The sequence below is a fragment of the Pelobates fuscus genome, chromosome 5, assembly GCF_036172605.1.
Source record: "Pelobates fuscus isolate aPelFus1 chromosome 5, aPelFus1.pri, whole genome shotgun sequence".
NCBI lineage: Eukaryota > Metazoa > Chordata > Amphibia > Anura > Pelobatidae > Pelobates > Pelobates fuscus.
Window position 1 is genome coordinate 147,029,178 of NC_086321.1, and position 13,589 is coordinate 147,042,766.

Genomic DNA, 13,589 nt, shown 5'->3' on the forward strand with positions numbered 1-13,589 from the left:
GAAAAGCGATGAAGCGCCCAGTGTCTTTTATGACCGATTATTGGAGGCGTACCGCTTGTACACCCCCTTTAATCCGGAAGACGCAGACAATTCCCGAATGGTGAACTCCGCCTTTGTCAGCCAAGCTTACGGAGATATTAAGCGCAAGCTACAAAAGCTAGAAGGGTTTGCAGGTATGTCAATCACCCAACTAATGGAGGTAGCTAATAAGGTGTATATGAATAGGGAAACAGAAAGCAAGAAAGAGGAGGAGCGCAAGATGCGTAAAAAGGCTGATATGCTAGCGGTAGCGATCGCAGGCGTAGATAAACGGGGCCCAGATAGAGGCAATAATAGATGGAGTAGGGAGCCTTTGAGTAGGGATCAGTGCGCGTATTGCAAGGAAGAAGGGCATTGGAGGAACGAATGTCCGCAAAGAGAGCAGTACGAGAGGGTCCTACCCAGGGCAGGCTACGGAAACTTTAGAGGCAGAGCGAGAGGTAGAGGAGGCCCCGGAGGGAGTAATGGTTATAGAGGGAGTAATGGGAACAGAGGAAGTGTTAGGGAAGACAGATATATTCCAGCAGCGCAAAGGTCTCGCGATAGAGAAGGTAGGGACTTTGTAGGATTGGCTGACACGGTCATGGAGGACTATTGATACCGACCGGGCTCCATCCCCCTTGGTCGAGCGGAGCCTATGGTCGATGTATCAATAGGGGGGAAAAGGAGTGCGTTCATGATCGACACTGGTGCTGAACATTCAGTGGTGACTAATCTAGTTGCTCCTCCATCTGGAAGGACTATTACTGTGATAGGAGCAACTGGAAGAAGTGCTGAAAAACCGGTTCTTAAAAGTCGACTCTGTACATTGGGAGGCCACGTAGTAAAACACCAATTCCTTTATATGCCTGAATGTCCAGTCCAATTGCTGGGACGTGATATGCTATCCAAATTACAAGCGCAGATTACGTTCCTACCAGATGGAACAACATCTTTAAAGTTTAATGGACCTTCAGGTATTATGACTTTATCCGTACCAAAGGAAGAAGAGTGGCGACTTTATACAGTGTTGACTAGCCAAAACCCTAGGAGTGATGAGACATTATTTAACATACCAGGAGTTTGGGCAGAGAACAACCCACCAGGACTGGCCCGCAATATTCCACCTATAAAAATTGAACTTAAACATGGGGTTTATCCAGTGAGCCTGAGACAATATCACATCCCGCAGAAGGCTAAGAAGAACATACAATCCTACCTGGATAAGTTCATACGGTATGGTATCCTAAAATTCTGTACTTCCCCCTGGAACACCCCATTGCTGCCTGTTCAAAAGCCCGGCACAGATGAGTATCGACCTGTGCAGGACTTAAGAGCAGTCAATGATGCGGTTGTTAGTATACATCCAGTTGTACCCAATCCATATAACCTGCTTGCTTTAATTCCGGGCGGGGCTACTTACTTCACAGTTTTAGACCTCAAAGATGCCTTCTTTTGCCTCCGAATTGCCGCAGAAAGTCAATGTATTTTTGCTTTCCAATGGGAGAACGCTGTAACGGGCTCAAAACGCCAAATGACTTGGACAAGACTGCCCCAAGGGTTTAAAAATTCACCTACCCTATTTGGTTCAGCCCTAAGTCAAGATCTATTGGATTTCGAGTCCATCCCAGGAGAGTGTGTATTGTTACAATATGTAGATGACTTGTTGATAGCAGCAGTTACAAAAGAAATCTGTCAGCAAGCAACGCACGATCTACTACACATTCTCTGGAAGGCAGGATACAAGGTGTCTAGAAAGAAGGCTCAGTTGTGTTTGCCAACTGTCAAGTATCTAGGATTCCATATCTCTGAAGGTCAAAGAATTATGGGGCCAGAGAGAAAAGAAGCTGTCTGCCAAATACCAATACCCAAGAATAGAAGACAAGTGCGAGAATTCTTGGGGGCAGCAGGCTTCTGTAGGATATGGATTCCCAGCTATGCGATACTAGCAAAACCTCTGTACGCAGCTATCAAAGGTACAGAGCACGACCCCTTCTTATGGACCCAAGAACAGCAAACGGCATTTGAAGATGTGAAGAAGGCTTTGATGAGTGCCCCAGCATTAGGTCTACCTGATCACACACGACCATTCTACTTATATGTACACGAGCAAAGAAGAATGGCTGTGGGAGTATTGACACAGTACTTGGGATCATGGCAAAGACCTGTTGCCTACATGTCTAAACAATTGGATGCAGTGGCCAGCGGACTTCCACCTTGTCTAAGAGCCGTAGCTGCAGCCGCCCTGCTAGTAGCTGAAGCCGATAAACTCACTCTGGGTCAAGAACTTTATGTACGAGTCCCACATGCAGTACAGACGTTGTTGGATTACAAAGGAAATCATTGGTTTAGTAATAGCCGTATGACCAAGTATCAAGCAATGTTGTGTGAAAACCCAAGAGTGCATTTAGAGACTGTAAACACCTTAAATCCAGCTACCCTTTTGCCACAACCTACTGAAAGTCAACATGATTGTTTGGAAGTAATGGATGAAGTATTCTCAAGTAGACCAGATCTTCGTGATTTTCCCATCCAGAACCCCGATGTTCAATATTACACCGACGGCAGTAGTTATGTGAAAGAAGGGATCCGCTATGCAGGATATGCAGTGACAACAATAGACAAGGTGATAGAAGCTCGGCCACTGGCGAAAGGAACATCAGCACAAAAGGCAGAATTAATAGCACTAACACGAGCGTTACAATTGGCTGAAGGTTTAAGAGTAAATATCTATACGGACTCTAAGTATGCGTTTTTAACCACTCATGCCCACGGAGCTTTGTATAAAGAAAGAGGACTACTGAATTCAGAGGGCAAAGAAATCAAGTACGCAGCTGAAATCCTACAACTATTGGAAGCAGTGTGGGAGCCGAAAGAAGTCGGTATTATTCATTGTCGAGCACATCTGAGAGGTGATGGTGATGTAACCAAGGGAAATCGGATGGCAGATAGTGCAGCTAAGCGTGCTGCTGAATCAGGAAGACAGGAGTATGTGGGGCATATAGCTGCTCTTATACCAACTCCACTGTCCCAATGGACTCCAGTTTATACAGCTCAAGAAGAGGAGTGGTTAAAGACTGAACCGGGAAAGTATTTGGAGAACAAGTGGTATCAGCTAGAAGATGGAAGAATAGTTATACCAGCATCACTAGCAGTAGAAATTGTCCAAAACTATCATAACGGGACACATTCTGGGAGAGACAGTACTGAAGAATCTCTTAGAAAACATTTCTACATACCAAGATTGTCCAACTTGACTCAGGCCATTGTACGTAGATGTGTAACGTGTGCTAAAAATAATGCAAGACAAGGACCAGTAAAGCCACCAGGAGTCCAGTTTATGGGGGGACTCCCCATGTCCGATCTACAAATAGACTTTACAGTGATGCCTAAGTCGGGTGGACATCGTTACCTGCTGGTAATTGTGTGCACCTATTCAGGCTGGGTAGAAGCATGTCCTACTCGTACAGAGAAAGCAGGAGAAGTTGTGAGATTCCTGCTACGAGAAATAATACCCCGATATGGACTACCCTGTTCTATAGGATCGGACAATGGTCCAGCTTTTGTTCACCAGTGCCTACAACAACTGACTCATATGCTTGGTATAAAGTGGAGGCTTCATACTGCATATAGACCCCAGAGTTCTGGTAAGGTAGAGAGAATGAATAGAACTATAAAGAACCAGTTGGCTAAAATGTGTCAGGAAACCCAACTTAAGTGGAACGTTCTCTTACCCATAGCTTTATTGCGAATCCGCAGTACCCCTACCAGAAGGATGGGCCTCTCTCCTTTTGAAATCATGTATGGGCGACCACCTCCCGTACTTGGTAACTTAAGGGGGGACTTGAGTCAGTTGGGAGAAGGAATTACCCGGCAGCAGGTTGTAGAGTTGGGTAAGACTATGGAGGAGGTACAGAAATGGGTACAAGATAGATTACCTGTGAATATTTATCCCCCTGTTCATAGTTACCATCCAGGAGACCAAGTGTGGATTAAAGAGTGGAATACTGTACCGTTAGGGCCCAAGTGGAGAGGTCCTTATGTTGTTCTTTTGTCTACCCCTACAGCAATAAAAGTAGCAGAAGTGACTCCGTGGATACATCACTCCAGGGTTAAACCAGCAGCAGTCGATTCTTGGCAAGTTACAGCAGATCCAGAGAATCCCTGCAAGATCCGGTTAAAACGTACTACTCAGTCGGAGTAACGAGGAATTATTGTGGATTACAAATTTTATTGTTACAGGTGTGAGTGAGAAGGCCATAATAAAGCCTGTCCGCTTACCATCACATAGTGTATAAGCCAGGAAAGTCTCGAAGGGACACCTGTGAAGACGAGCAGAACTCCATTCCCTGCAGCCCTCACATCCTGGAAGCTGAGGTTCCATCGCACGGACGAAGACTGAGGATGACGGCGAAAGATGTGCTTTTGATTGTGTTTATTTATATGTGTTTTTATATTCAGGAAGGTAGAGGTACCGACACTCCTAGCTGTGAGGTATGCATTAAGACTACGAGAACAGGTAACCATATTTCCCAAACCCTAATTTGGCATTCACAATACGAGTGTAAAGGAGATGTATCGAGATGTAGATACTTAAATATAGATTATAGTGTGTGCCATTTAGGAGTAGGAGAACCTAAGTGCTTCAGTCCGGAGTATCAACCTCGTACAATTTGGTTGACTCTCAGGAATGGAGATCCTCAGGGGACCCTAATTAATAAAACAGTGTTAGAATCCGTACATTCTTCGGGTGTTCTGCTATTTGATGCGTGTAAAGCGATATCGAGTGGTAGAAAGCCGTGGAATGTATGTGGGGATCTTAGATGGGAGAGGACGTATGGGTCTAACGATAAATATATTTGTCCCAGTAGCAAAAATAAATATGTGAGTCCTAGATGCCCAAATAAAGACTATAACTTTTGTCCATATTGGTCTTGTGTGGGGTGGGCGACTTGGGGACAGACAGTAGACAAAGACATGATTGTTACTAAGTTGCCTACCAATCCATACTGTAAGTCTATGGAATGCAATCCAGTCCATATTCTTATAAATAACCCCGACAAGTTCTTAGATAAATATGGTAATTTATTTGGGTTTCAAATATACGGGACGGGTTTAGACCCTGGGACAATATTATTTATAGGGATAGAGACTGATACGGTATCCTCCCAGACTCATCAAGTATACCATTCCTTTTACGAAGAGATGAGTATAGATAATAAGATCCCCCATAATGCTAAAAACCTGTTCATTGATCTAGCTGAAAGTATTGCCGGTAGTCTTAATGTTACCAACTGCTATGTGTGTGGAGGTACTAACATGGGAGACCAATGGCCTTAGGAAGCAAAGGAGGTAATGTCCGGTTCTGAGGCAGTTCAACAATTAATATCTTCACAAGCCGATTATCAGATGAGTGTTAGAGGTAAATCTGAGTGGAGATTAAAGACCTCCATCATAGGTTATGTTTGCATAGCAAGGAAAGGAATGATGTATAATACTTCTGTAGGAGAATTAACTTGTCTAGGGCAAAAAGCTTATGATGATGATACAAAGAATACAACTTGGTGGTCGGCTTCAAATGTCTCAGAACCATCTAACCCGTTTGCTAGATATGCCAATTTAAAGGACGTGTGGTTTGATCTATCCATCACATCTACCTGGAGAGCCCCAGCAAATTTGTACTGGATCTGTGGTAAGAAAGCCTATTCGGAGTTGCCACAGGACTGGGAAGGGGCATGTGTGTTAGGTATGCTCAAACCATCCTTCTTCTTGTTACCGATTGAAACAGGTGAGACTTTAGGTGTTAAAGTGTATGATGTGAATCATAGGAAGAAAAGGGGACCCATAGAGATAGGCGCCTGGGAAGATGATGAATGGCCTCCCCAGCGTATTATAGATTACTATGGGCCAGCCACGTGGGCTGAGGATGGTACCTTTGGTTATAGAACCCCTATTTATATGCTCAACCGTATTATAAGATTACAGGCGGTAGTTGAGATTATCACAAATGAGACATCACAAGCGCTCAATCTTCTAGCGAAGCATAACACCAGGATGAGGACAGCAGTCTACCAAAATAGATTAGCCTTGGATTACCTTTTGGCAGTAGAGGGAGGTGTATGTGGGAAGTTTAACCTAAGTAATTGCTGTCTTCAAATAGATGACGAAGGGCAAGCAATAGCTGAGCTTACTAGCCATATGGTTAAACTAGCGCATGTGCCTACTCAGGTATGGAAAGGGTACAATCCAAGTAGTTGGTTTGGTAGCTGTTATGAGTGGTTTGGAGGGCTTAAGGCAGTGGTAGGTGGAGTCCTACTAATTTTAATGTTGTGTCTACTCCTGCCGTGTCTTATACCCTTAGTAGTTAGGTCTGTGCAAAGCCTGATAGGAACTATAGCAGAGAGGAAGGCTGCTGCACAGATAATGGCCATATATAAGTATAAGGCTTTAGATCAGGGAGAAACTATGCAGGAAGATGAGTGTTGAAAAGATTCACATCATAAGAAAAGTCTGGTCTGGTTCATGGTAACCTGAGGTATATGCAAACCAAGGTTAAGTGATGCCTCAAGTAATTGTGAAATATCAGAGGCATCAAAGGGGGGAATGTGATGTAATTCCAGTAAAATACAAGTTTAGCAGGCTAAGATTGCCACAAGGCATATGTATGTATATGTGTTTGTAGTATCAGTTAGTTAATTACACGTAGCTAAGATACTGTCATCACTGTACTGACCAGGTGCAGGAATGTAAGAACTGGAATTACGCGTCCCTCTCCTTTGTATCAGATGAGCCACGTGGTTAGACCGGATGGATGAGTTTAGACTCTATTCATTAAATAGGTTAAGGGTATGTGTGGGTGTAGTTAATTGTAGGAGGAGCTACAGTGCTATATAAGGAATGTACTCTATGTATTCAGGACTCAGACTTTGCTGTATTTTGGTGACGCTAGTCCCTCTGAGTCCCGATCGGTGATCCAATAAAGAATCTCTTCCTTCCTGAAGAAACCTGTGTCCATCTCTCTGTGCTTGGCTTCCGTCAGTTTCTCCGGTATCAACTTAGCACACATTCATTGACACTTTATTATTTCTAAAATAGAAATACAGACAGACATAGGTTCAGACAAATATGATTAGCTTAAACTATATTTGTATACCTGCTTTAATTATCTGTTTTATGTGGGGTGCAGGGGCTGCCTGAAAATCCCATGCACCTGAAATATAAATCAAGCCTATTATGATCCTAGCATTGTGTAGCTGGAGAGCCATCCGTGATTGTTGACTGACACTGGTTTAACAGCTGCATTTTGCAAGACCGATCATGTCAGCTCTCAATGTCATGACTTGGTAACGATTACCTTGCGATGCTGCAGCTTACAAAAGCTGCTGTCTTGACACTACATTTTATGAGATCCCTGTCTGCAGATGCAGGATAGAAAGGAAAAAAAGTATCTGTGTGGGAATGAGTCAATGCCCTGCCTCTCTCTATTAATAGTGATTAATGCAGAGTTTGCTTCCCCAGGAAAGTGGTTGGGAATTAGAGCTTTCACAATGAATTACATTCAAGCCTTATCAGCCCTGAGATCTGGATAACACTGAATCTCACAGGAATATGGGCAAATTTCCTCCTCCTCCCCCCCACCCATATAGCTGTGGAGCAATTTCTGTGGGCCAAATAAAGTTGAAAGTGAATAGCATATAACCTTGCCAAGGTCAAAGGGCACTGTTGTATACCAACTTCTCAGATACAGAAGTGTTTTATATTTAGTGCATGGTGGGCAGTTGCAGGAGGAAAGTGAATGTATTTTATTTAGCATGTAAATGGTAGTAAGTCTTTTGAGGATTGTGTGCACAGCGGAGATCCTGGGCTTCTACGTAATGCTATTTTCAGTTCCATATATGTGCACCTGCTATATATGTATAAAGTGTTGAGTGGTTCTAAGAAAAATGTAACCTACATGCACACGTTTTTTTTTTTAAAAAAGTGTAAGATGTACATTAAAGCTGTACATCCAGTGATTGATACATCTATTTTTTAAATAAACAGGAAACATTTTCATGAAAATATTGTTTTGTTTTTTCCATCCGAACAGGTATCCTTCGTTTCAATTAGCACTGGATTTATACAAATTCTAATATTGTTTAATATGGCTTGATAAATCAAAATAACTAGTGGTCCATGGATAAGTGTTTTACTAATGAAGCCTAACTTTTTTGTGCATTTTATGTAAATTGTTTTGTCATGTGTGCTTCTAAAATCTGTCTGTATGCCTCCAAAAATCTAGTCTCAAAACCCTGGTATTTATTTATTAGATATCAGTAAATTGATTAAAAATAGAGCAGGTTATAGTAAGCACTGTATATTCTTGTTAAAAGATAGAGAGGATTAAGCACCGCAATGCAGGTCGTTATAAGCTGCATTTTTACGTTTTCTTTTTGTTCCATATCTTTGCATTGATGTTTATGAATATTCTCCAGGACTTGTAACACTATGTAAATGACTTAATAAAATCTGATTTACAAAAAATAGAGCAGGTTTAGTAAAGAAATTCCACATTCCCAGTATATTGTGCAGTCCTATGCAAATGCATTGAGTTAGTAGATTCCACCCTTAGCAGCGGCCTATTGCTTTATACACACAGATTTTAGTATTGAACATGGGTTTGGGTGAATATGAAACAAGGCGTACAGGTGTTCCATCCTTTCGGTCCAATCTCTATGGTGCTGTCTTTTGGTTAATAGTGAAGAATCTGTCATAAAGGATTTAAAGGGAATGTATATTATGAGGAATACAACGTTTTATTCCTAACACCATGGTGCCTTATGGTTCCCCTTCCCCTCTTAGCTCAGCTTAATGAAGCTATTTTTGTGTATAGATCATGCCCCTGCAGTCTCACTGCTCAGTTCTCTGCCATTTAGGAGTTACATCACTTTTGCTTCTGTCTATGCAGCCCTAGACAAACCTCCCCTGTTTGTGAATGACAGGCTGAATTTAAAAAAAAAATGGTTTCAATTTCAATCACATGTTAATTTACTTTAAATGTTTTTATCTCCTGCTCTGTAAATTGAACTTTAATTACATACAGGAGGCTTCTGCAAGGTCTAGCAAGCTATTAACAGAGCAGGAGATAAGACGTTCTAAATTAAACAGAATTTGCTATAAAGGAAGTGTAAACATCAGATGTCTCTATACAGGAAGTGTTTAAGAATACTTGCAGGGAGGTGTGACTAGGTCTGCATGAACAAAGTGATTTAACTCCTAAACGGCATAGAATTGAGCAGCGAGACTGCAGGGGCATGATCTGTACACCAAAACTGCTTCATTAAGCTAAAGGTTGTTTTTTTTATGACAATAGTGTCCCTTTAAAGATATGAGTAGCTAAGTGTTAAACTTGGTTTTGACACATGTTCATAACCTAGTTAAAAATAATCTTTCTGCAGACATCTTTACAAACCATCAGAGGACCAATAGCTTGTTTTCTATTTGCACATATACACATACATTTGTATAGCCTAAAGTATGCTGTTCCAGGAACAGCACTGTGAAGTAGTCCCTTGCCTAATAAATAATTGATAATGTTATACCCAGCTGCAAATATCATGGATTCCTTTCCCCTTTCCTTTTCTTGGCTCTTAGGAATGTGAGTTCTGATGGTGCTGAAGCTCGTCGGAGACTGCGAGAGTGTGATGGCCTGGTGGATGCTTTGCTACATGCTCTTCAATCCGCTGTTAGCAAAAAGGACACAGACAACAAGGTGATATTTCCCTGCATTATGTTTGACTTCCTGTCACACTGTGTACTTAGAGAAGCTGAATTCCAGATGTAAGGAACAGCCAGAAGCCATAATGCAGGATTCTTAAACACAGCACAGTCTGCTTGGGTGTGCAGTCTCCAGAGTCCCAAATAACAGAAAAAAAAATCCTCTGTTCAAATGCTTTAATTCCCTTCGCAACTGACACACCTATACCTGTTAAATCTATTTACATGCATGGAAACATATGAAACATAGCATTTGCTGCAATGATTTACCATTTAAATATTAGGGGAGACAAACATTTAGGAATCAACCAAATACCTGTAAGTCTGTCCAATATTAGTTTTTTTAATTATTATACTTTTATTATAGGAACTGACGAATGTAGACATTGCAGGCCAGGTTATTATACTGAACTGTTAACATTCCTTTTAATTGATTTTGATATTCCTTGTGTTTTTCACATTGCAGTGTGTGTTTAAGTATGAAAATTATGTTTCATAAATCATTGTCAATTTTAGCAGTTTCCTGCAAGTGTCCAGGTTTCTGTATTTTTTTTATTGTTCTGTATAAGTAATCTGTATAGTCTTAGTAGTATACTATACACAGCACAAATACTCCTAACAGAGTCTTATTTTTTTCTTCCCTATTGCATAGTCTGTTGAAAACTGCGTGTGTATCATGCGTAACCTCTCATACCATGTCCACAAGGAGGTACCAGGAGCAGACAGGTTCCAAGACTTTGAAGCCAGCCAGCATGGTGGGCTTGGGGGACAGCAGAAGAAAAAGAAAGATGACGCAGGCTGTTTTGGGGGGAAAAAAGCTAAAGGTAAGTAGGAGACCATCATTGAATTCAGTGTGACATTCATCAGGTTCAACTGGATTTATTCATTTATACAGTAAGCTGTGTGCTCCGTGTCTCATATTAACCCAACATCGTCTACATGTGCTTGTGATGATTGACAGAATGTATAGTGCTTACAAATTATTGTCCCCAATGTAAAAGGTGCTTTGTAGTGCACTAGCCAATGTGTTCTATTCCACACTCTGTACTACAGCAACGGAGTTAGTCATAGGAGTTTATGGAGTTGATATAGGCATATTAACTCCCAGAGTAAACAACATTGCTAAGCCGCCTCTTTGTCAGTCACTAGTCCGTAGCTCATTATCACCTTGAGTTGGGCGAAGTCTAGCTTGCATAGACCTGCTTTGCCTGTGTTTGTAAAGGCCAGATTCCAGTTCCGTGCCCAGCCCTGCCTTGTGGTTTCCATGTCTACAGGGATTTTTGTGACACCAGTGCACTTTATACTGAGACGTGTTTGTGCCACTTTTACTGCTCTTAAAGGGGGCGTTCTAGGTGAAAATAAAGGGCTGTTTTATAAAAACTGCATTGTACAGATTGTGCAGAATGTATATATGTATATTTTGTAAGCAGACCACTTTTAACTGTTTCTATGATGCGATGAACACTTTACACAGAGGCCATTGACATGTAGCTGAAAATTGAAATGTCGATGTTCTGTTTGGTCAGTGTCAGATGTTCGGAAATCACAAGGCTGCTATTGCATGTCACATTTCTTATTGTGTTCATAGCAGTGTTAACACTTTAGCTACCTGTCAAACAGGACACAGCACAAACCGTTTTGTTTGTTCTTCAAAGTGAAAAGGTTAATATGGGGGTGCTGCATTGAGAGCTTACTGTTCTAAAGGCACAGCATGTCGCCCCTCATTTCTAAAGACATTTTGCTTTGACTTGTGGCGTCCTTTGAATTTTATTTTTGATGCCTACTTTGGAATAATGAGAGAAATCTGGATGGGCTGGGGGTGAGGGGAATGTCAAATTGTAATCTTAGTGCTGCTTATCTGATGACTTTTAATCATAGTGAGTTGCTGCTACAGTCTATTTACTGTCTAGTTTTTTGGGGGGTGACATAGACAGAGGTAGTGATTAGAACAGACTGATCACCAGAGTCTTCATTATGAACCATACCTTCTACCTAAACAAAGAGGGATTTATTCACTAAACAACAAATTGTAGCACATTGAAATCCAAATGACAAAATATAGGCTAATATAGACAAGCTGTGACTATAACATGTTGCACATAGTAGCCATTTTTTGTTTGTTTTTAGGCCAATGGACAAATAAGTGGGTTTAATGCAGTTATATTTGGACATTAAATGCAGTTGGTGGTTTTTGTTTTTTTTATAGTAATACAAGTTATTATGACTCTTGATGCACATTAAGTAACAGGCAGGCATAGATATGTCGCATTTTCATTAAATGTAATTTAAACTACTCATATGTAGGAGTTCTGGCTTTTTGCATGTTAATTGCTGAACAATGAAAATGAACCAATTATTATTCTGTTCTGAATTTCCATTTAAGTGCAGAAAATGCCTGTTTTGTAAAAAAAAGTGATTTAAAAAATAATAATTTTCCCTCATTCCTACTTACTCCTTTTTTGAATGTCATACATCCCAGTGATTGATTATGTTACACAAATCACAATTCCATTAGCCATTTTAGCCTTGAAATTCCTAGACTTCGAGAAAAAACATTTCATTGGGGAGTTAACGCTCTAAACCAGGGCTGCCCAACAGATAGATCCCCAGATGTTGTAGAACTACAACTCCCATGATGCTTTGCATGCCTTTAGAATGACGAAGCATCATGGGAGTTGTAGTTTTACAACATCTGGGGATCTACCTGTTTGGCAGCCCTGCTCTAAACAGTGAATTGTGGTGCATTGATAACTGAAGTGCTGGGCCAAAAATGCTAAACTGAAATTTTTTTAAAGTTAGACAAAAATAGACACTTTTGAACTTGATCCAATAGCCTCTTGGATAATTAACCACAACTCCCCGTTTAATTTTGATCTGCTATGGTCTTCTACAGCAGTTTTGAACTTGGTGTCTCCACCCCTTGCGCTTTCTGATTGTGGCAGTAAAACTACAGAAAAAGTTTTGCATAAGTGTAAAAACTTTTCTTTTATATAACGAAACAAACTCACCTGTTTCAGCAGTCATATGGACTATTCATTTATTGTACTTATATAACATCTTTTTTTTATTTATATATATATATATGTTTGTTATATATAACAATATTCTTTTCAAAGTAAAGTTTAAATCCTAATGAACATAAAAACTGCTCCACCTTCCAGGCAGTGTGTCATAACAGAAAAAATAATAATAAATAAGGGCTGACTTAGGTCAGCAATATAGTGTTGGCAACTGATCGTTAGCATTTTCTGACTTTCAACAGCTATCATAGTGATCACAAATCAGATTTCAATCCAAATTTCACAAACTATTTTTCTGCCAAATTCAGAAGGTATGATCACCTACTACAACCAGGGTCTACTCTGTAATGTCATTGTTTTTGAGTTTGAAAGACTGATGATGTGTCTCCAGAAGATGAAAACTATTGGTGTATACAAGGGTTTTTCACCACAGTTTGAAGGGTGCAAGAAGCCACCTGCATTGGAGATGCCAATAAATGACAGGTGTCAAATTAACCTGTTATGTTCCATGGGGGCGTTTCTGTGTGTGCTTCTTTAAGATGTTCAAACATGTTTGTGTGTTATTGTTGATTCTATTATTGTTATTGTTCAAACATGTTTGTTTTATTGTTGATTCTGCTACCCTACACCAGGCTTGAGAGCACTGTCTGCACAATGCATATGTGAATATTTGCTTCTAGTGGTTTCTTAGCTTGATTGTGTATTGTATATCATGTATTTTAGCAAATTGCTGCTCTTCCTTAAAAGTCTGCTTCCATCCCGCCTACCTCCACCTCTCTGCATAGGTATTTTAGG

The 13,589-nt window shown here is 40.7% G+C and overlaps 1 protein-coding gene across 8 annotated transcripts in view; it reads left to right on the forward strand.

The window, feature by feature from the left end:
* Positions 1–13,589, forward strand: part of ARVCF (ARVCF delta catenin family member) — a 736,316-nt gene that overhangs the window by 663,696 nt on the left and 59,031 nt on the right. For all 8 annotated transcript variants that reach the window (XM_063454427.1, XM_063454432.1, XM_063454430.1 and 5 more), the window contains 2 exons: positions 9,652–9,769; positions 10,427–10,598. In XM_063454427.1, the coding sequence (XP_063310497.1) occupies positions 9,652–9,769; positions 10,427–10,598 (290 nt within the window). The remainder of the gene's footprint in view (positions 1–9,651; positions 9,770–10,426; positions 10,599–13,589) is intronic.